General features: G+C 55.8%; 1 protein-coding gene and 1 long non-coding RNA gene across 4 annotated transcripts in view; both read right to left on the bottom strand.

Annotated features, from left to right (window-relative positions):
• SIRPA (signal regulatory protein alpha) overlaps positions 1–21466 on the bottom strand; it is a 38480-nt gene extending 17014 nt beyond the window's left edge. The window contains exons 1-3 of one of the 3 annotated variants that reach the window (XM_004772926.3): positions 21224–21466; positions 20115–20202; positions 2969–3325 (exon numbers count right to left, since the gene is read on the bottom strand). In XM_004772926.3, coding sequence (XP_004772983.1) covers positions 2969–3325; positions 20115–20193 — 436 coding nt within the window. In that variant the 5' untranslated portion in view covers positions 20194–20202; positions 21224–21466. Of the gene's footprint in view, positions 1–2968; positions 3326–20114; positions 20304–21223 lie in introns of those variants that run through there. The other 2 variants (XR_006606863.1, XM_045080259.1) reach the window with 2 other exon arrangements.
• On the bottom strand, positions 623–2962 carry LOC123392173. The gene is made up of 2 exons (XR_006606880.1): positions 2213–2962; positions 623–2053 (listed from the first exon to the last, which is right to left on the bottom strand). It is a non-coding gene; the product is annotated as an uncharacterized LOC123392173 (long non-coding RNA).
• Positions 21467–23388: the final 1922 nt, after the last annotated feature.

Below are 23388 nucleotides of genomic sequence, written 5' to 3'. Positions count from 1 at the left end.
GAGGAGGCCCCACGGTCCCAGAGTTGAACTCTGAGTCAGGGGCAGGGCCCAGGTGCAGTTCCAGGCCTGAGTTCAAGTCGCCCCTTCTCTTCTCTGCCAGGCGACTTCCCACAAATCTGGGCACAGGAAGGACGTTTCTGATGGGTCTGACTGTTGGCATCAACCATTCCTAGCTGCCTCCCTGCAAACCTCACTGAGGTTTGCAACAGGTTCAACAGTCCGTGCAGGGGAGAGGGGAACCAGGCTGGCCAGCTGACCACAGGTGTGGCCGTGGCACAGTGTGGCTCTCCGTCTGTGACATGGGACAGGAGGCATTTCTTCTTCCCGGGGTTGCAGGGAGGGGCAAGTAAGGGAATGCAAGCAGTTTCACTTTGAATAAAACACGGAAAATGCTTCTCAGAGCCAAACAAACACAGATCGATCTTTATCCCAAACCTGATCTACATTCAGAGCTCTCTGTTCAGATATTTACGAATTAACTCTAGTTTCCCATCTTTCCACAAATATTCCATAAGGTCTCATCTGTGTCATCCCTGAATCCAAGGAGAGAATGAAGGGATGTTTTTCTGAAACTGTGTTCTTTTCTTGCGTCTGCTTTGGATTGAAAACCAAGATCACCGAGTGCTGAGAAAGCCCAAGTTGGTTTATTTCTTAATCATGAGTTAATTTCAAGGGCAGAGACACGGGACTACAAGCAGGGAGAAGCCGTCCGGCGTCCTGAAAGCTCACACATCAGTGAATCAAACGGGGAGCGGGGGTATTTCACCCATAGAAGTTTCCATAGAGTATCTCTAAATTGTTAATTATTACCAACACCTCCTACAACAAACATACAAAATATTACAAATATTTACATTTGCAAGTATTTAACTTGTTTCCTAAAATACATGGAACATGTTGAGGTCAGGTGAGTTAGTGAAGTCATGAAACCAGCAGCGGCCCAAATGCCCCTGGAGGGGCAAGGGGCTGTGCTTGGTTACCACTCACGGGCAGCATCTTGGGCACCGGACACCGGACTGATTCCTCCTTGCCCCATGGCTCCTTCACCCCTCAGCCAGCCCTTTCAGGGGGGGCCCCAGGATGGTCCCATTTAGGGGGACAAGGCTCAGGGAGGAACACGGCTGGCCCAGAGCACGCCGTGAATAAAGGGCACAGCTCATCTCACCTCCCCCGCCCCCACACACACCCTGATTCAGTTTAGCTTCTCTGTTCTTTCTTCCTGCATCTCAGTGTCTGTTCTGGTACAAAGTGGGTCAAAACACCATGTCGGTGATTGGTGAGGATGCACATAAAATGCAGAACGTGGCACACCGTAGGTGCTTAATAAACAACACCGGTGATTATTATCCTAAGATCTGGTCCTGGTCACTTCTGAAACTACGTATTTGTCCTTTAGGCAGTAAGAAGACAAAACGAAAGCTTGGCGGGAACACCGGAAGAGTCCCCAGACCTGCTCCCCGCCACTGCCATGCAGAACCCCAAACGAGAAAAGTGACAGAAACCAGCAAATTATGATTCTCTCCCTCTTCTTTTAATCATCCCCTCAGGAAGCAAGTCTGGCGAAATGGCTTTCAAAATGTAAATGGGATCACAGGCGTGTTCCTGCAGATCAGCTATTTACAGAAAGCAGGGAGCGTGTCTGAGAGAGGCAGGACAGATTTTGACCAGGACGTTTCGGGTGTGTTGAGGCAGGGAGGGCTCTGGGGCTGAGTGGTGAGTGTGTGTGGGGAGCCCAGCCCCTGCTCAGGGGCACACGTGCTGGAGGATGGGAAGGTCCCTGGTCGTGAAGCTGGGATCTGAGCAGGGTGCCACTGTCCTCTCCCTGGGCTGGATAGCAGGAAGCCGCTTGGCCCTAGGTGTGTTCCTCGGGAGGATGTCCTGGCCACTCTGCTCACAGTGGTCACGGACACAGGCTCTTGTGAAACACTCACCCACCGAAAAGCTCCTCTCCCGGCTCCAGGGAGCAAGGGGGAGAAAAATTCAGTGTTTCCTCTGTGACCTCGGGGAATCCCTGGCTTAGGTCTCTTCAGCCCCAACCACACATCACCGTTCCCTGGAGCAGATAAAAAATTCACCTGCCCAGGTTCATGTCTGATGAAGTCAGTCAGAATATCTAAGGGGGAGCCAGGGGCTGGGGAATCTTTGTTTCCCAGGTGATTCTAATGAGCAGCCCAGGTTGCAAGGCACCCATCACCCCCCAAACCCCACTTACATTCGGGGTCTGGGAGCGAAAGTGACCCGGCCAAGGTCCCATGGCTCAGGCCTATCCTGGCTATGCTCCTGGGACACTGATCCCGTGCCAGGCCCTGCTCTGGGCGCTTTAAGGTCTCCTTCAGTCCCCACAGTGGCTCTGTGGGGTCACGCTGTGACAGACAGACAAGAACACTGGGCCCAATGTGCAGACAACTCATCAGAGGTCACAGAGCAGGGAAGGCAGAGCTGGGTGGGAGACACACCCCACCTCCCTGCCCTGGGTGCATTTGTCCACAGGAAGGGAAGGGAAGGTGAGCTTCATGAGAAAGGAGCCCTTCCCTGTTTTGTTCCCTGCTTCCCCGGCACACAGACCAGAGCCTGCACACAGCAGATGCTCAGTTAGTGTTGAGTCGAGAAGAGTTAGCCAGATGTAGGGGACACTCTCTGGAGGCAGGAGTAAGACTGGGTCATGTGACTGGGCAAGTCACTCAGACTGTACTTCCCTCATCCCTGGACCAGAGGGCTGGTCAGGATTGGAAAAGTCGACAGCTTTGGACCCACAGACTGGGGTTCTAGACTTTTCCACCATTTATCAGGGACCTTGAGCAAGCATAATGACCTCCCCAGGCCTCAACTTCCCTGATCCGTGGAAGGGGCTGAAGTCGGGGACACCCACCACAATTCCTGATACTTAGCTATTGGTCAGATAATGGAGGGCATTCTTATTGACTTGTTGTCACAACCAGGGGACAGAGGAGGCCCAGGCCATACTCACCGCTCACAGTGACCTGGGTGCCTGGTCCAGACTTAAACTCCACATCATCAGGGGTCCCTTTCTGGAACTTCACACAGTAGTAAGTTCCGGTGTCTGCTGGGGTGATGTTACTGATGCGGATGGAAAAGTCCATGTTGTTTCTCCTTGTGGCGTCAGAAACATTTGTTACTCGGGGGAAGTGGCCTCCTTTTAAACTGAAGATTAACTCCCGGCCTGGCCCTGTCCCCCTGAACCACTGAACCGGCCCTGTGGGGAGCAGGGAGGTCACGGTGCAGCGCAGAGTGGCTGTCTGTCCGGCTGCAACAGACACTGACTTGTCAGGCTGGATCACCTGCAGCCCCGCCTCACCGGCCACACCTGGAGGGAAAACAGAGCAGTCGTTAAAACTCATCCTGCCATGATCCTGTGCGTCTCCTCACGTGTTTACGCACAACTCCCTGACTGAGTGCGCACCGGGAGCGGCCCTCCCCCGAGCCTGTAATGGGAGACCCCAGAGGTCCTGAGCCCTCTGAGGAAGAGTCAGGTCTGAGCTGGGCTCTGAACTTCCTAGGATGTGAGAGGCACAGCATTCCTGACAGAGGGCTCAGCAGAGGGGCAGGGGCTCAGAGGTGGGGAGCAGCACGTGTGCGTTGGGCTCCACGCGGAGCTTAGGTTCTTTGAGGCCTGGCCCAGGAAGCAGCCGCTGAGCAGGGAAGCCACCAGCAGGCTGTGCAGTCGTGAAGTGGAAGGACTTGGATTTGAGTCCCGGCTCAGACCTTACTGCTCTGTGATGATGGCTTTCAGATGGGCCAAGAACATCCAACAGGACGTGGATGTGATGGGAGTGCTGCCCTGAGTCTGAGCAGGTCCCTTCATGGCTCTCGAGCCTCAGTTTCCTCATGTGTCAATCAGTTTCTGTGACCCCATCTCAGTGAGTCTCTGGCAGGACCAACCAACAACCCTGGCCAGGGATAGGTCTCCAGAGCCATCTGAGGCAGCCTGAAACGGGTTCAGGCCATTTCAGGCCGTGGCTCACCTTTTATTCAAACATGGCCCGCGCTTGTCACCTGGTTCTGAGACTCAGTTTCCTTAGCTACAAGATGGGCAGAGCATCCCCTAGCCCTCTGCTTTGTTCAGAGAAGAAAATGCAACGACACCTAGAAGTTACTTAGCACCAGGCAGGGCACAGGGAAGCTACTGTCATCACAGGACAAATAAATGAGAGGGGGGTCTGTGGTGTGAGCTTCTGGCTCACCCTTGCTAATGCGCCTGTGGGCCAGGCTGTCCTGAGTGCTAGGGACACACAGGGGCTGGACGCAAGGCAGGCCTCAAGGAATCCTGTCTGGGTCCCTGGAAGGCTTCCTAAGGGTGGTGGAGGGGAGGGGCCTGAGGCCCAAACTGGAGAGCAGTCGGGCCCGTGAGGCAGGGAATCCAGACAGAGGACATGGTGGTGACAATGGGGTTGGGTGGCGGGGCGGGGGGGGGCACAGCCAGGAAGGCAAGTGGGCCGTGGGAAGCTGCTGAGAGAAGCCGGCAAGATACTCAGGTCCAAAAGCTCCCAGGGTCTGATTCTGAGCCAGGTTTGGTGGTGGGGGGAGAGGCGGACGGGCAGGGACCGTGAGCGTGGGTGTCGGAGTGGGAGAAGAGAGAGTAAAAGACAGACAGGAGGTCGTGGCAGCTGATGTAGGTGCGGACGGGAGGATCTGTCTCCTCCTGGTCACTCAATGACCTGCAGTATGACCCCGTCCCATCCTGACACCTTGCCCTAGGCCACCTTTGCCCTGTACAGCAGATGCCCTCTGGCTCTGGCCAGGCAGGAGTGAGAGCTGGGAATCTGTCACCCATCCATGGCCTGGCACCACCGGAAGCCCACGGACTCCAGTCTGCCCTCCCTACCAACAAGCCCAGGGCCTCAGAACAGGCCTCTCCACCCCTGTGCCCATCATCCCATGCCTGTCTTCCGGGCTGGGGGACTCCTGGTTCTCCCGGCAAGGGCCAGAGACGCAGAGCTGCAGCCAGACTGCGGCCCGACACTCCCTATGCAGGGAGGAAAACAGCGCCCACAGAGGGCAGGGGCTCAGGCTGGAGCTGCTGGCCAGGTGTGTGACTGGCACACGGAGGAGGCCCCCAGAGGCAGAGGCAGTCCCCTGAGACAGCACAGGCACCTGCCAATAGCAAGCAGCCAAGAAAAACCCCAACGGGTGTGCATTCCAGCTTGGGCCACTGGAGGAACTGGAAATGCCGCTTGGAGGGAGCACAGGTGCCAGTTCCTCTCTTAGCCAGCCCAGCACCACCCTCCCTGGGCCTCCATGCCATCACCCACAAAGTGGGGGTACCGGCGTCCACTCCCCAGGACCGTCCTGAGCACTAGGGCACGGCGGGACATAAGTGCTTGCCTCGTAGGGGCTGGGTAGATTTCAGTGTCTGTTCCCATTATTATCACAGATATAACATTTATATCCTTGATTGTCATGTTTCCCCCCAACCAGGATGCAGCATCCACAAGGAACAGTTTCCAACCCCCTGCTTAGAAAAAAGTCTGGCAGCTCCGGGCCCTCAGTAAGTAGACGCTCAATGAACGCAGGCACGCATGAATGAAGGCAGGGTTTCACTTGCTCCCCGGTCAAGCCCCTCTCTCAGCTTCTGCTTGGCTGAGGCTGAATGGAGCTGCCCCAGGCATATCCGGGAGACAGTGCGAGCTGGGGCCCCCCCCCCCCCGGGACCACGCCCGGCCCCAGGGCGTGTAGAATAGATGCCGGTTATTATTATCCTTATCAATAACGCGGCCCAGGGCTGTGAGTCAGCAGCTGGTGAGAGGAGCGGTGCGAGCAGGAGCCGGCTACAGAACCAGGCGTGCAACGTGTTGGAGCAAGGCTATTCTTGGGGTGCAGCCGGAGGCCTGTAATCACACCCCGGGCAGGCGACAATAAAATCTGGAGTTGGGGAGGGCTGGTCCCCCCCCCCTTTTTTTTTAGCTTCTCTGAGCTCTCTCCACCAACTGCAGCCAGATTTAGGCGGCTTAATTAATTAGCTAGTGTTTATAAAGTGTTTGAAGAATTTTAAAAGTGCGACGTAAGTGCCAAATATTATTTTAATCTGTGTATATGTGTATTTTTTCCAACAGAGAGGTTTTTTTTTTGTTTTTTTTTTTTTTTTTCCCCCTTGCTTGCTTTGCTTTTTCTCCGCAGGTTCTGTTCTGGAAACTGGGCTTGTTAAAAATCACTCCTGCGGTTCTGGGCCTGGGGTCATCATGCTGGCATTGCAGGCAAAACCACTTCCTGCTCTCTCCCTGCACTCCCTGGCAAGGGAGAGCCGCGGTCCAGGCGCCTGAACCGTCTCCAGGAGAGGAGGGCGGCTGGGCAGGCATTCTCGCAGGCTGCCGGTGGGAGGGGAAATTGGAACATCCTCCCGGGGAGGCAGTTTGGCACGATGTTCTAAAGGTGTGAAAGCTGTTCGCCAGCCTTTGCGGGGCTGTTCCGCGAGGACATAACCCCAAGCAGGGTGTGGGGTTCCCACATGACGATCTTGAAAGAGTTGGGGGAGGAAAAAACCCAGGCTGCCCATGAGAGAGGGGATGGCGGAGTGATTTAGGGCCTATCCCCTAGGGAGGCTTATAGGGAGGTCTAAAAAAGCCAGCACCATGAGAGCTGGTAACGTGGACATTTTTTGCGGGGCGTAATTATAAATGACATTGTGATTATGCAAATGAAACCTGTTCGTGGCAAAGCATGTCGAGAAAACGAAAAAGTATAAAAACACAATAATAATCTCAGAGAATACCAGCAAAGGTAACTGCAATCCACATTTTGATGTCGTTAGCATATGAGAAAAAACAATGTAAAATCATCCTCCGATAACTAAGAATCTGAGCAAACATTTTGCTTCATTCACTCGGGTGCTCTTATAAAAATAACCTGAAAATGTCCTAATGTCTAAGAGAAGGAGAGTGACTGATCCTGTGATGGTGAACCCACAGGAGGACCGAGTCTACAGCCATTGAAAAGGACGGTGACGAATGACAATTATCAACACGAAAATATATCAAAAGATCAGAGTCCTTACTGAGTGACACATTCAGTGTGGTCTCAGACTGCTAAGTTAAAAAAAAAACCAAAAAAAAAACAAGGTGCATATTAAAGATTAGCCATGTTAATTCTGTAGTAGATTTATAAGGGATTTTGCTTTTATGTTTTCTGTTTGCATGACTCGTGCAATAAAAAAATAAGAAAAACCGTGCTTTCGGTATGATTATGACTTTGTAAAATAAAATAAAACCATATTTAAATAAACAAGAGCCAGGTACTATAGATACAAGGCTATAAAACGCAACTCTCTCTGCATCATGAATCTAAACCTGAGAGGTTTTTCGTTCTATTTTGGATCTTTTTCAGAGTTCTTAAACTCGATGAGTATTAAATATTTACAGTACTCTAATAAGAAAAGTCTATACGTGTACTATGTATGTTACAGACCTCTTTACTGTCTAAATGAGCCTCCCCTCCAGGAACCTTGTCTGTTTTGTTCACTGCCGCTTTTCCCCGGCTCCTGACACAGTGCTAGGCCCAGACCAGATGCTCGAGAAACGTCTGCAGATGCTGACTGATCGCTGGAACGTCTTGAGAAAATGATCTAGCGTGACCAACACCATGATGCTAAGGTTTGTTGTGTCTGGGAAATGAGGCCAGGGGTCGGCCCATTTTCTTTTTCGCTTTAGACTAAATAATATATGGAAATCGTGTCTCTTCAGCGAACATTTACTTCTTTTGGAAAAGAATTAAAGTCATAAAATAAAACCTAGGAGTAAGTTTTCTAACAGGAGCGGTCAGGGCAGCAGGTGAGGACAGCCCTCTGGACTTGCTGTGAAACAGGCGGGCGGCCACTGTCAGATTTCCACAAACTCAAGGAGCCCTGAGGTCTGGGAGGCCATGGCCAGAGCTCCAGGCATGCCTGGGGGGGCCTCAGGACCCTGCACTGGGCCCCCACAGCTGGGGAGCTCAGTGGCCCCTTCCATGACCACGACCGTTCCTGGCCGTCCTGGGGCGGGGGGCACTGCTGGTTTATGACCCCTCCCCCCAACACACCTTGTCAGTGGCTGCCTTTGGCATCTTCTGGGTTGTGTGTCCCAGCGTGCAGTGCAGGAGTGTGGCTGAGTGTGCACACAAGAATGAAGGAACAGACACGGGAGAGGGCACCTAGGTGCATGAGTGTGCCAAACCAAAGGGGTGTGTACACAAGTGAGCACGTGCAGGAGATGATGCGTGTGTGCCGGCAAGTGCAAGAGTGTTGCTCATGAGTGTGCACGGATGGCCCAGCAAACAGCAGCACAAGGGGGTGTAAACTACATGGGGGAAAGTATGTGAACCATGCATGGCCCAGGTGTGTGTGAACATGGTGGCAGCATGAGAGGGTGTGTCTGTGCCCAAGGGTGTGAGCAGATGTCTGGGAGGGGTGTGGGCACAGCCGGCTGGAGACCACAGGAGGGGGGGTGTGCACGGGTGTGTGTGTGTGTGCATGCATAGGTAGAGAGTGGCGGGGGTGGGGGAGGGAACCTGAGTGCTATGGGGGACGGGCATATGAATGTGAGTGTGTGCACTAGCAGAGTGCTGGGAGCAGGGGCGACAGTGTGTTTGCAGCACACCCGTGTGCCCACGTGCCTGAAGGTGCCTGGCATGCACAGGTTTCCATACTCGATGGTGGTGAGAGAAGGGGAGGGACAGTTATGTCCTCAGTGGCTGATGTACGTTGATGGCTGATGGCCAGCTTGGGGCACCTGTTTACTCTGTGCTTAGGCAGTGAAGAGGCCTGCCCCAAACCTGGAACCCACCCCCCAGGGCAGGGAGCAGACAGCCCCTCAGGCTGATCCACGGAGGGGCTGCCTGGGTGGAGGGCTCATGGATCCTGCATTTCCCGAGATGGGGGCTCAGGGCTTGACGCCAGTGTTCCAGGGCTCCGAGAGCCGCAGTGACGCACTTACTTTCTCTGGAGGAGGCCTCGTCCACTTGTGCTCTCCCAAACCCCATGCCAGTGCCAAGTCCAGTCCTCAAAGCTACAGGACACAAAGCTGAGTACACGGGTCCTAGCCCTTGTGGGGTCTAGTCTCCAGCACAGGCACCGGCCACATGGAGGGACATTGATTGGGGATGGGGTCCTGGGAGAGTGGTGGGATGTGGGAAGACCTATTGGAGGTGGTGGCCAATGAGCCTCGTCATGAAGGCTGACAGAGGCTGGAGAGCCGGGAAGGCATTCCAGGAAAGGGGAACCACAGGAGAAAAGGTGCAGAAGACAGGAAAGGGCTCTGCACAATCCAGGCAGCAGGGCAGAGTCCTTGGGACATGCTCGTTGGTCGTGAGCAAGAGGGGATGGGGCTAGCCTGGGACTGGGCTTCAGGGGCCATCTGCACAGGAGGCCAGCACTGGGAGCCATCTCCTGGCACCATTGGACAGACCCATCGTGGCGCGGTAGAAAATATCAGCTGCATCGCAGGCAGTACAAATAGGGAGGCACATGGCCTTGTAAATAAAACAGGGGCACTCTCTCCTCCACCCCCACTCCAGGCAGCTCTGGGCACTGTGCCATATCCTTGTAGGGAGCAGGCAGACCCCCTCAGCTCCCTCCACGCAGCAGGGAAACTCCTGAGGGGCCAACAGTCCAGAGCACAGGCTCTGGGGCCAGATGGCCCCTATGGCTCACCCCCAGAGGGGAGACTTAGCAAAATCACTCTTCTCAGAGCCTCCGCTTTCTCGAAACTGTAAAAAAAGGGGGTCCAACTCTCTCTCTCCCCAACATCAGATGTGAGTGGTCAGAAGGACCACTGCCCTCCCCCTCCCCACCCCAGCCCCCAGCCCCCAGCCCCCAGCCCAGCAATGAGCGGGTATTGCCAGGATCTGGCCAGACTCTGATCTCTTCTAGTCACCTGACCGCACCACCGTCCCTGACCTGCATCCTTACCTCGGCTTCCAAACTGGTCTTCTTGCCTCCACCTCCTTTCTCTACAATACATGCTCTCCTTACAGCCAGAGGAGCCCCTAAAACCTAAGCCAAACCCTCCTGCAGCCTTCACTGAACTCTAAGCGAGACCTAGAATCCTTCTGGTGGCCATCAGGGCATGACATCTTGCTCCCAATCATGCCAGAGTCTCTATTCACCGCAGGACCTTTGCACTCACCTCTGTCTCTGCCTGGTACTCTCATCCCCTAGATATCTACACTCTAGCTCCTTTACCTCCTTCAGGCCTACCTGAAAGGCCTTCCCTGGCCACTCTGTATAAAACACTCCCCACTTCATGGCCCTTGCTCTGTTTTATTTTTCTCCATATCACCTACCACATAACATATCACATGGGTATTTGTCAGTTTCGTTAGAGCCATAGCCCTACCCTAGACTTACCTATAGGCCCTTTAAGAGCAGGTACTTAATCTTGTACCCAGCTATATCCTGTTCAGGTTTAGATTCTAACTCTGCCACTTATGAGACTCCAGGAAATGTCTTAACCCCTCCGGACTTATGGTTTCCCATCTGTAGAATGGGGACGATGATAACAATAACACTACGGTCATTCTAGGCTAACGCGTGTGAAGAACGCAGAGAGGAAGCAGGTCACGCGGGGCAGCCATGGCCATGCGGCAGACATTTAAGGATGGAGGGGATGATGGATGATCACGGCTTTAAGACCGAGGAGCTAAGCATTCTCTCTGACGCAGAACCGGCTCTGGCCGACATACGCATGAGCCCACTCATTGCAGCCCCTGTAAGCAGGCTGAGCCCACTGCTGGCCAGAAGGCACAGAGATGGGGAGGCTCGAAGGCCCTAGTGAGTGTTGGCACGGTGCAGGAGGGACCTGGAGGGGAGGAAACAATGCCTGCAAAGCACTGGGAAAGGTACACATGTGCTATAAACACGCTTTGTGTCCAGCAGGCCTTGGTGGCCCCGCTGAGGCAGGGAGAGCACACGGGGACACCACCCCATCATCCACCATACTTGGTGCCTCAACAACCTAAGGATCTGCTTCTCACCTTCCCATTTTGCAGACGGAGAAACTGAGGCCCAAAGGTGGGACCTGGACAGGCTGAGGACCCAGGTGAGTCCTTCTGACCGCAGGCCTCACTGTTCCTCTAGGGAGAGGGCCGGGCTCTCCCATGGGTCCCACGTGTGCATGAGATCACAGAACGGGGACCCCTCACTTCACTGTCACGATGACAGCCCGGCTAGGGGACTGCTATTGTCGCTGTCCCCTTCCTCCAGGTGAGGAAGCTGGAACCCTGAGAGGCAGAGCAGGGCCAGAAGCAGGACGCAGACAGATAGCTGCTCCTGGGGCTGGAGAGTGATCGCTTCCCCCTGCCACGATGGGGTCCCCTCCAGCTCAGGCTGCTGTATTCTCAGGCTGCCAAGGACGCACACACATTTTCCTAGCCGAGATAAAGGCCCCCTTAAAAGCAACACGCATTTATTAAACGGCATTTGCCAAGGTTTCAGCACACCCTGCTGCCGACAGCAGACAGTCTCTGGATGAGATTTTTTTCCCCAAGCTGACACTATTCACCGATGCCTTTTATAGCGCTCCTTGTAGCTCACAAAGCACTTTCCACAGCTCTTCATTCCCTTAACCCTCAACAGTCCCCGCGCGAGAGGAAACAGGGGCAGAGGTTCCATTTTACAGATGGAGAAAGTGAGGGTCAGAACAGGGAAAGGCCCTTGCTCCAGAGCCCCTGCTTACAGAGTAAGAGGCGCATGTTGGATTTGAACTCAGGAATTGGTCCCAGAGCTGATGGCCATTCCACCGCCTCCCCTGCTGGAGAGGGAGCCTGGGGTGTCAGCAAGACAAAGGGTGAGAAGGGCTCCAGGCTGAGGCATTGGAGCAGGCAGGAGCCCACAGGAGGGCCACCAAGGTGAGCCTCTGCTTCACAGAAGGAGAAACTGAGGCCGAGAGGGGCAGCGTGTGGGTTTCAGGTCTCGCTGCCACTGAACAGACAGAACGGGGGTCCCACTCGCTCTTCCCAGCCCCAAACCAGGACACGATGACCAGGCAACAATAACAGTAATAGTAACCACGGCGGGACAGCATCACGCACCGCTAATGCCAGCAAGACGACGGGCCTCGCCGAACCACCACAGGGACCCAGCAAGAGAGGGCGGGTACTACTCCCGTTTTACAGAGGAAAAGGCTGACGCTCAGGGTCACGGGGCTGCGGAGCAGTCGGACTTCAACTGCACCCTCACCGGGCGGCCTCACGCAATGAAGGACTTTTTGGGAGTGGCTGACGTCGGGCTGGGCCCTCCAAACCCACCGCGACCAAGAGACTGGAGCACTAACGGCATTCACCTTTCATGGTTTGCCAGCTCATTCATCACGGTGCCGACACGGGCAAGCCGTTTTGGACAGCCCGAATTTTAAGTACCAGTTCTCAGGTGTCTTGGCTACCTCCCTCCACCCAGGCTGGCCCTGACATTTGTGTGCTTCTTGACATTTTCGGGATCACTATGACAGCAGGAGGGGCGGGGATCCATGCCATGGCCACGACCCCAGCCACAGAAGTAGTGAGGGCAGGACTGTGCTTTCAGACCAGGGTTACTGCCTATGTGACCTCAAGGCTCTGAGCCTTTTCCTGAAAATGGGGATCTTACTACCCACCTGTTCCTTCTTTCAGCCATATGTATTAGCCTGCCTACTGCTGCCGGCCCCTGTGCTCAGGCCCCAGGAGGCCCAGCAGTGACTAAGACGGACACAGTTCCTACTCTCATGTAGGAACATCTTACATCCTAGCAGGGGACACAAGGCTGAAAGAATGACACAAATACAGAAATGGCTTGGAGTGCTCAGAAACAATTTTGTTGTCATGATAGAGAAGGGGAGACCCACTTACAGAATGGGGTGGCTGGGAAAGGCCCCTCTGATGAGGCGAGATTACTGCTGAAACCTGAAGGAAGCAAGAGCCAGGAAGTTGTTCCAGTAGGAGAGAAGAGCATGTACAAAGGCCCTGAGGCAAGAAAGAGGCTAGTGCCTAAGAGGGCCAGAAGGAGGGCTGCTGCGGCCATAAGCCACAGAGGAAGGAGGGGGTGGATTGAGATGAGGTCAGTCAGACAGACGTGGTCCGGAAAATGCCATGCCCCATGGATCATGGTAAGAAGTCTGACTAAGGGCAGTGGGAACCACTGAGAAGTTTGGAGCAGGAGAAAGGAGTATTTAATTCAGTGAGCTGCTCTGGGTGATGACATGGGAGGGGGCAATAGTGGAAGCAGGAAAGCAGTGACAAGGATGCTGCAGCACTTAGGGCCGGGCCTCAAACCCTAGCTCTGCACTTACAAGCTGTGTGACCTTGGGCAAGTCACTGTACCTCTCTGAGTCTTGATTTCTTCATCTGTCCAATAATAATATTTCCCACTTCATAAATTGTGGTGAGAATTTAATGAGGCGAGGCACAGAGTAATGATTCTATCACAAGGCCTGACATGTTCAATGTCAAGGTGCTCAGTTAGCCAGATCCTATTTTGTCTGGCCCTGACCTCTCCCAATCGCCACACTGCCTATCTCCCTTCACTCCAGGCTCTCTGGCCTCCTTGTTATCCCTGGATCAAAGAAAACTCTTTCCAGCCCCAGGGCCTTTGCACTTGCTATTCCTTCTACATGGCTTGCTCTCCTGATATTCCCATGGCTGCTTCTTCAGTATTATTCAGGCCTCCACTCTTCAGAGAGGCCCTCCTTCTGTCCCCACTCAACCTTCTATGCCTCGTCTTGCTTTCCTTTTCTTCACAGTACCTGTCTCCACCTGATGCAATATTTACTTGGGTCTGTTTTTCTTCCTTACTAGAACATCAGCTCTCTGAGAACAGGTGTTTTTGCCTACCCATGGTTGTTACCCCAGCAACTAGAGCCACCCAGGCATGTAGTAGCTGTTCAAAAGTACTTGTTGGACCAATATTTATAACTAAAATGATTATAACAAGAATAGCAAAGTGGTTAAGAGTAAACCGAGGCTAGGATCTGGCTTTAACTCTCACTGGCTACATGGCCATGGGAGGAGCCCAACTTGGCTTTCAGGAGCCTCGGTTTCCTTTTCTGTGAACTGTGGGTGAAGGACTCCACGCTTGTGGGCACATTGGGGGCACTAGACCACGGAGCATATCGAGGGATGTGAGTCAGACTAGTAATGGCTGAAGTGACTCCTGATGTCTAGCATTTGTTTTCCAAAGCTCCCCTGACCCCTCCGCTCCCAGTAAAGTTGGGTGTGGGGGGGGGGCAGTCAAAAAAGAATGACAGATCAGTGTGGAAGCCAGGGGTCGTCCCGCTATTCCTGCTCATTTTTGTGCATGTTTAAAGTTTTCCAAAATAAAAAGGTAAGGAAGGAGAGCACGGATTCGAGGCCCAGCTCATCCCTAGCACAAAGGACACTCTGTCCTTCCACCGAGGCTTCCATTTCTGGGGGACACGGTTGGCAATGGAGCGGGCCCTAGGGGTCTACCCCTCTGGCTGGCTCTCCAGGCACAGAGGCTCCCTGCTCGCTTGCTCCGGGCTTTCCATCTCCCCCACTGATCCCTTAGGCTCCTGGAGCCAATCTGCGGCCATCTCACCCCCTGTGCCCCCAAGTGGCTGTGCCAGGAAATCTCACAGACACAAAGAGCCGATCTGTGCTGTGGCCTGACTTCCACCTAGTCTGTTTTGCATCTCTCTGGACTCTGGACGGAGGGCCTGGCCAGACACCTGATGGGGAAAATCCATCTTGCGAGGGGGGCTCCGTCAGGAGACCTGCCCCAGCAACGCTCAAGGGAACAGGAAAGCAGTTTCAGCTGTGAAAATAGATGCTTCCTTCACCAGTATGGGACGGAAACCCATCCTGGGAACATGGGCCACCTCCAGCTCCTGGGGAGGATACGCTGATTGACAGAAATACGAGAGGAGCACCAAGAAAGCAGGATGCCAGCCCTCTGGGGCCTTGGTTTCTCCACCTGTCAAACAAGGCTGAGCGATGTCTACCTAACAGCCTGCGCTCTGCAGTCAGGCTGATCTGGGTTGTCATCTGGACTCGGTCCGGATGTGGCCTTGGTAAGTTGCTCCACTTCTCTGACCCAATCTCTTCATTAGTCCAGTGATCTGATAACTGTGCACATCGCCCAGGCTAACTGAGTACCACCGGGATCATACAGGCCAGCCAGCATACAGTGCTCAGCCCCGTAAGTGGCTGGAAACAGTGGTTCCTGTTATTATTACTTTAGTATTTTTCCATGGAATTCGGGATCCTGTCAGATTTCTGGCTTTAACAATGGAAACTTCCAGCACAGCCCAGTTTTAAAAAGGCTTGGCCTAGAAGAAAGGGCGCTTGGCATCCCATCCATGCCTTGCTGTGGATCTGGGGTGTGAGCCCACAAGTGCTGGGCTCTCTTGTCCAGTGGGGCATGGTGAGGCGCTCAGCAAGACCACCAGGGGCTCTCCCAGGCTCCCCCTCTGGCTTTCCGGGTCTGGGAGCGCACAATTCCAAACCCGTGGATCCGGACAGAGACACCTAGAGGCAGCCTGCGCCCACAGCCTCAGTCCCAGGAAGAGACAATTAAATCCCACTAGTCTGGGGATCGGCTGCAATCATCCAGCCTCCAAGGGCCCCCACAGCTACAGGGAAAAACCCCAAGAGGAACACCACGCCCTCCCATGACAGTGTTTGTGATTTCGTGCCCAGTGCCTGCAAGAAGCTGTGCTGGGTACTTCACAAAAGTCAGCCCCACTTTGGTAGAGGAGGAAATCCCAGGAGAACAAAGCGATGGTGGCCGAGAGGCTGGCTGGCAGACGTGTGCCGAGCGCTTGCTCCCTGCCAGGCACAGTGGCAAGCATACACGTGTGTGCGTCAATGCACTTGATTCTTGAAACAGTTGCTGAGGTCATCTCTGTCTTCCTGAGGAGGGAACTGCGACACACACCAAGTGCTGGAGGTGGCCCCACAGGCGGCGGAGCTGGGATTCACCCTCCGTGGCTCTCGCTTCTGGATCCAGAACCACCACGCCCACCAGATGCGAACCACGTATGCATATGGCCAGGAAACAAGGAGAAAGCAACAAGTAGCCTCCATGGGGGTGGGGAGGGAGAGACAATCCTGGGGGTGGGTATGGTTCAGAGAAGGAGGAGCTCCCTTGGCTCCAACTGAAAGAGGAACAGGTTTGGGCATATGAAGATAAGGAGGTGCAGGGAAGGGGAGCTCTGCCAGTGGGAACAGCATCCACGAAGGCCCAGAGATGAGAGAGTTGAGCTGAGGGCACGGGATGGGTACACAAGCATTTACCAAACTGGGTCAGATCGCATGTTCGCAAGCCTTGCACAAGCCAAATGCCTCGTGTTCATATGTTTGGGGAATGCTGCAGTAAACAGGGTCCAGTGTGGGATTCTACCACTCTGGGGCTTCTCAGGTCTTAGGGGCTCCCCCGCTTGGCGGGCTGGGCAAACTACGGTCTATGGGGGGCCAGCCAGTCTTGTCAGGTCAGCTTTTGGGGAAATATGTGCCTGAGAGTAAGGCCTGTCAGGGAGGGAGCCCACACAGGCTGCTGCACTTTTCTTTTCTTTTCTTTTCAAGTGTTTTTGGAAAAAACTTGGACCCACTCAACAGTTTGGAGCTGGGGAGTGACATGATCTGCGTTGTGTTGACAGGCCAGAAATCTGAGCACATTTATAAAGAGGGGTGGGGGGGAGAGCCTTCCATCAGTCCAAGACTCTACAAATAAGAAAATAACCTGTCGCACGGAGCCATTGGAAGCAGCGAGCGAGTGTGTGTGGGCTCCGTACAACAGTTTTAGACTCCCTTCCTCTCACACACCCCCTCTCCATCTGTCGCAAAGGGCACCGGGAAGATGTAAGGAGGAATATTCCAGCTCTGGGGGCCTCCAGAGCTCGGCAGCCCAGATGGGGGGCTCTGGTGGAAGTCACATGGCTCCCATGAGCTGCCACTGGCAAGGGGCTCTTGATGTTTCCATCTTCAGTGTGCCTTCCAGGAAGCGACTGTGACTCAGGGAAGGGCTCCTGCCCCAGAAGGAACTCTTGACAAACCTCCATGTGAGCCCGGAGGGGGCTCCTCTCACTCCTTCCAGGCTGGACTAAGTCCCCCTGCCACTTACTCCTGAGACAAGTTACTTCTCCAAGTTGGGATTCGATTTTCCTCATCTGCAAAATGGGGATAAAAAGCCACCTCACGCTTTGTTTTCCTGACTAATGAGATGACATAGGCAGGTCCTCAGCGCACAGTCTCGGGTGCTGTTGCTGTTACCATTCAAAGACATGGATTCTCCTTCTTCTCCACATGTGGTTCCCATCAGGATCTCAAACATGCCAAATGACTACAAATACAGATTGAATCACACCACACCACGGGTCTCCAAGGAGTTGGTAAAGGAATACTTCATGACCAGAAAGGACCCAGAGAACACCATGGGTTTAAAAGAAACTTCCAACAGCCAGAGTCCATTGGGGTCAAAGAGCCCCCCACCCCCTTTGTCTTCTTGAGAAAGAGGAAATGAGACTAATTTCACCAGTTAGGAAAGTACACAGGAGCCACCGCCCTGTCCCCCTCTACCAAAGGGTCAGAAGGTCGCTGGAGAGCCCAGTTGGCCCCCAACACCTGAACCCCATCTTGGCCTGGCCTCCTCTAGGACAGGGGGAGGAGCCAGGGGGAGTCACCGAGATCTACCCAGTAGGGGCCCCAGAAGCCCGTGACCTCAGTGGGACCAAGCAAAGAGCCTGCAGAACGGATGCCAGGTGCTGTGGGGCTGCCCAGGTGTCCCCGAGACCCTTGCCCTACTCCCAGGCTCCGAATGGCCCTCAGAGAGGTTGTTTTAGGAAACAGGCCTCACGTCGGCTCCAAGAACACAGGTTGGTGACTTCACTGGCATCTTTTTAGAATTTCCCTTTGGCAGCATTTGTGCTAAAAGCAATCTTTAGTAACTTCTTCTCCTGCCTTCCCCAACCCAGATAATTCACATGACCGGCCCCCTGCAAGCGGTGATCATGTGGGGCCCCAGCAATCACATGACACACGCCCCCCCACCCCACCAGGCTGACAGTTCTTCCTAAGACATTAGTAGTCATTCAATCTCATGCCGCCTTCCTAAGCCTGACATTTGAGTTTCTCACTCGAACAAATCTATTTTCTTGGAAAATTGGACAACTGCCTCCTTCTACCTTCCTGCCCTTCTGTCCTGCCTCTCTTGTGCTTTGTCATAAACTCCACGCTGGGAGCAGCCGAGGGAGGGGGGGCTGCCGCAGCCCCATCCGGCAGCCAGACCAGGTGAAGCCCATGCCGGGGCCCAGAGTGTGACCAGAAGCCCGGAGGACACAGAGGGAAGGAGGCTGGCAGACTTCAGCTATGACGGCGACACCCCACCCCTGTCCCACCACCCTCGGTCAAGAAATGTGTTCTCACCTCCTCAGATTTATTTATTTCAAAGTTAATCTTGGCCCCTCTGCTGCTCCCACTTTTTCAGGCCATTGATGCTGAATGGATTGGAACGGAAGTTTTATGGCCTAATCTTTACCATTTTATAGATTGTTTTTATAGGCAAAAAGGGGAGATTTGCTCACAAGAAGGGTGTCGGTGTTCCCGGCCAGCGCCCCAGGAAAGGCAGGCTGCCCATCCGAACACTTGCTAATCAGCCTCACCAGGTCATTTGCCAGAAACTGAACCACGGGGTCCTGGCTGGAGAAGGGTCTGGAACAGGCATTTAGAAATTAACTTGGGCCCCATTCCCTGTGTCAGGAAAATGAAGTACTTGTGAGAGACACTTGTGCATTTCCAGGCCAGATCCAGGAAGGACGTGGGGCAGGAACTAGGACTTCCGCAGGGTGGAAAGGGTGGCTCGGGCAGCAAGAAGTGGATCAGACTGGAGATGCCACTCACCAAGCAGACTTGAAATGTATCAGTGTTTCCTTCCGCCCAGCCAGGACCCAAACATACTGGGAAGACCCGGGGTGGGGTGGGGGATGCCTACGTAGATCCCTGGGGTTCTGGGGAAACTGCAGGGCAGAGAGAAGCTGCTGTCCACCCCCACTTCTCCCTCCACCCACTCTTTGCTAGTTCTCCCTTCCTCACTGCTATCAGATGGTTACCAGTCTCTAGGCAAATGCAAAAGGAGGGGTGTGGGGGGGAGGTGGGTACTGAGCTCATCTTTACCTTCCTCCTAGAGAAGGATGGTGTGGACCCCTCTGCCTACAACAAGATTCCCCATTCTTCTCCCCCACCCCAACTCCTTTAAAGCCATTACACTGCCACCCAGGCCCTCCCAGGAGACCCATGGTTTTGCAAAACCCCTTTAAGAAGCAGGACTCCTGAATGGTGACCTCACCCCTTGGCGAACATACACGGTAGCCTTCAGAGCCTGCCGAGGGCTGGAGACAGCCAGGTGTTTGATGTAGGCCAACAAAAAGACATGCTCAGAGCCACAGGTAACAGCCCCACAGAGCACCTGAACTGCAGGGAGCTGCGTGGAAGCCCGGGGAAGGCAGGCAGGAGGAAGTGGGGGAGCCGGGAGAACAGCAAGGAGCAGACCATCTAGCAAGAGGCTTTGGCAAACCCAGGGACAATCCACCGTGCTTTCGTGCTTTCGCATTAGGATCTGTTGATCACAGCAGCTCACCCCCGGAGTTACTGCGGCCTCCCTTCCTCTCTCTCTCTGCCATACACACACCAACACCGTGTTGCTCCACGCACCAGAGGGAAAGCTCACTCTTCCTTAATGGCAACAGCCTGCTTCTCTTCCCTTCCAGGTAGCACCTGAGGGACCTCTGCCCCGACTCCCTCCTCTCAGACCCTGAAGTCAGACGTGCGGAAAGCATAAGTCCAGGGAAAGAGCTTCTAGAGAAGCCAGGGGCACCTAGCTCAGAAAGCTGCTGACAGCCTGCCTTCCCCATCAGATTGGGCAGGGGCTGGGTGGACCAACTCATCTGGGTACGTCCCACTGCCTAGCACTGGGCCCAGCACAATGCCCACACAGGAGAGAGGGAGAGTGGGTCCTACCCATGGCTGTGTGACCTTGGGCAAGTGGCTGGCCGTCTCTGGGCCTCAGTTTCTGCATCTGTAACTCCAGTTACAGACATGTCTCCCCTTACTACTGCTGGACATTAGCCCAGTGGCTCTCACTGGCGCTCTGGCAGGCCTGGGCCCGCAGTTGGGGGACGGCAGCCGCGGGGGGCAGGGGTGCTTACCTGTCCAGGCGCAGGACGCGGCCAGCAGCAGGCAGAGCAGCGGCCCGAGGCGGCCGGGGGCCGGGCCGGCGGGCTCCATGGGCCGCGGCTGCGGAGCGAGGAGGGAGAGCGGCGGTGAGTGCGCGCTCCGGCGGGCGCAGGCTGGAGCGGGGAAATGACTAAGGCTCCCCCCTCTTCTCCCCCCCCACCTCCCCTCCCGGCCGGGCTCCCCCCCCCCCCACCCGGAACAGGCGCCTGGAGCGGCTTAGGAGCCGCCGTCACCGCTGCGATTTTCGGAGAACACCACCCCCCAACCCCGAGAGATCTAGAGACCGAGACGGGGAGAGACCCCAAGCGCGCGAGAAATAAAGCCAGGGAACGGCCAGGGAGAGGCGGCAGGAGAGAAAAACAGACCCGAGGGAGCCAGGCGGAGAGCCAGAGACACGGAGAGGCGAGAGAGGGGAAGAGGGGAGAGAGAGAAAGAGGGAGAGAGAGAGAGGGAGAGAGCGAGCGGGAGAGGAGTGAGCGAGGCGGCGCGCAGATCGCCGCCGCCAGCGCGGGAGAGAGGAGGACCGCGCGCGCAGGGGCGAGGGCAGCCCGCCGAGCCCCGCCGAGCCCCGCCGCGCCGCCCCCGCCGCTGCCCACCTGCCCCGCCCGGGCTCCTCGCGGCGCCGGCGGCTCGGCTCGGCTCGCTCTCGGTCCGCAGTCCCGGCCCCTGCCCCCGCCCTCCCGGCAGCCCGGCCCCCTCCCGCCTGCCCTCCCCGCCTCCCTCCTTCCCGCCCGCCCGGGGAGGCTGCGGGGCTCGGGCCCGCCAGCCCAGGGTCGCCCGCCAGCCGCGCGCCCGGGGGGCGGGAGGTGGGGAGGAGGAAGGTGGGGGAGGCGGAGGGCTGCGTTGCCCCCTCGCCCGCGCGGCGGCCCTAGCTCCCCCACGCCGGGCCCCGCGGCTGCAGCCCGGGGAGCGGCTCCGCGATCCCCGCCGCCGGCGCGCCTCGCGAGCGCCCGGGACCGGACGGGCCGCCGGCTGCAACAATGTGCCAGTTCGCGCGCCCGCGCCGCTCCCTCCCCGCTCCCCTGTCCCCCTGTCCCCGGCCCCCAGCTCCGCTCCGCTCGCCCGCCCGCCGCGCTCGGACCTGCGCCGCCGGCGAGGGCTAGGAGGCAGTGGGAGCGCCGCCGGGGCTGCCCAGAGGCCGGGGCCCCCGCTCCACTTTGCGCAAACTTGTTTTTCTAAGGTCAGCGCCGCGAGCTGGCTACATCGTCCTCTTAAGGTGGACTGGGGAAGTTGCGGCCGACCTCCTTCCCCCAGCCTCCGGACTCGGGGCCGCGGCTAGTCCCTGCTTCCCGCCGGCTGGCGAGCGGCTGGAGGCGGCACGGGAGTGGGGGTGGAGGGGGGACGGGGCGGGGGTGTCTGCCTTAGGCCCCTCCCGGAGTGGCCCTGCCCCTGGGCCCCAAAGCTGAAGGCCCCTCTTGAGGGGTGGGAGCAGTGGGCGCGCGCCCGAGGGGCCGGGTTCTTTCAGAGCTGGGCCGAGGTGAAGGAAAAGCAGGAAGTAAGTGAATGTAGGGGGAAGGGGGAGAGGAAGGAGAGAGTGATGGTACAAAAATAGCGTGTGTGTAGGAAGGACTTCAGTACTGCCTGGAAGAGAGGCGCAGGGAAGCAGGGAGGAGAAGGAACGAGAAGGGGGGCTGTGGCTGAGAAACCAGAGGGGAAGGGTCTGGGCTTCCCCAGGGGCAGTGGGCTCTCAGCCAGGTGCGTCTTTGTGGGTAGGGCTGATTGGGAGGGGGTACAGAAGGCCCAGGCAGGGGTGCGGGGGAAGAGGTGGGGCTTGAAGGCCTGGGATCCCAAAAAATGACAGACAGGGGGTAAGATGAGGGAAAAGGAGAGCAGGGGCAAAGGGCCTGGAGACAGAGGACAGAGCCTCCTGGTGAAACCGCTCTCTCTGTCTCTGTCTCTCTTTTTTCCCTGTGCTGTTGGGAGCTGTGCTCCCAACAGCAGCCGGGTCAGTGACAGGGAGTGGGGACGCTCTGGTCACCTGGCAAAGGGACGTGCCAGGCAGTAGGCGGCAGAAGAGTCCCAGACCCTCTGCTAATTGGAGGGACTGGGGTTTGGAAATTAGCTATAACCCATTTTGCTTCACAAGGCCTCAAGGGGATACAAATGAAACAAGGTGGAGGAAGGGCCAGCCCCAGAAATAGAGAGGGAGTTGAGGCCCAGAGAGGGAGTGCGCTTGCTGAAAGCCGCACAGCAAGGCCTGGGATAAAAACAAGGTTTTAATTCCTGATTTCCAGGTTGAAGCCCTTTGCAAAGTGCCCCCCGTCTCCCCCGGCTCCACCCCAGCCTCCAGTCAATGCCTGGTCCTGGCCTTGTGCTGAGCCTGGGGGGCCTGACAGGGTACACCTGTCACCTGCTGAGCATGGACCAGGCTCCCTGCATTCTAATCAGCCACCCATCTCTTCTGACTCTATAGACTTGAGAGAAATCCCTGACCATTTCTGTGCTCCAGCTTCTTCATCTGCAGTGAGGCTAATAGGAGGACCAACCTAAAAAAAACCGGGTGTGAGGATTAGATAAATTCATATTTGTACCGCGCTTCAAACAGTGCCGAGCGTGTACCAAGTGCTACGCGGCCTTTGATAAATAAGTAAACTGCTTGGCGCTGGTCCTTGGGAGCCCACAGGGTTCTGAGCAGTATTTGAAGTGTAGGGGGATTTTCTTTTCTTTGGGTGTGGGAGGTACAGCGACCCCCGCAAGGTCCCTGTCCACAAGGAATTCACATGCTAGTGGGGAGACAGATAAGTAGACAAGTAAGAAATAATTCATGAACAACGGAAGAGCATCGAGTGTGAGAAGCTAGGGCTCATTCAGATAAGCACTGGGCCTTCCTGAGATGCTGGGAGCTGAGATGCCAGATGGGGCAGCAAGGTGAGGATTTGGGGATTTGCTGTTCCAGGAGAAGGGAGCAGCAGGTATAAAGGCCCTGGGGCCAGCCTTAGTCAGAGGGGGTTAAGCCAAGATGGAGGAGGGTGGTCCAGCCCTTGCAAGGTCCAGCCTTGCAGACCTTGGTAAAAGTATTCTACAGATAGGAAATCATCGGAGGGTATTAAGCAGGGGAGCGCCATGGTCTGATTTATGGGTTTTAAAGGCCACTCTGGTGGAGACTGGAGGGTGGGCCTGAGGTTAGGGAGCAAGGAATCGGGACACCAGTCAGGAGGTGGTTTGGGGGTCCTCTTCATCCGAGGTAGGGGGGTAGGGAATCTCTGACTCTGTAGGCCACATCTGGCCAAGACCGTGAAGGTGACC

The sequence above is a fragment of the Mustela putorius genome, unplaced genomic scaffold (assembly GCF_011764305.1).
Source record: "Mustela putorius furo isolate JIRA1106 unplaced genomic scaffold, ASM1176430v1.1 tig00000054_pilon_pilon_pilon, whole genome shotgun sequence".
Taxonomy (NCBI): domain Eukaryota; kingdom Metazoa; phylum Chordata; class Mammalia; order Carnivora; family Mustelidae; genus Mustela; species Mustela putorius.
This window is presented reverse-complemented; position numbering and strand designations above follow the sequence as displayed.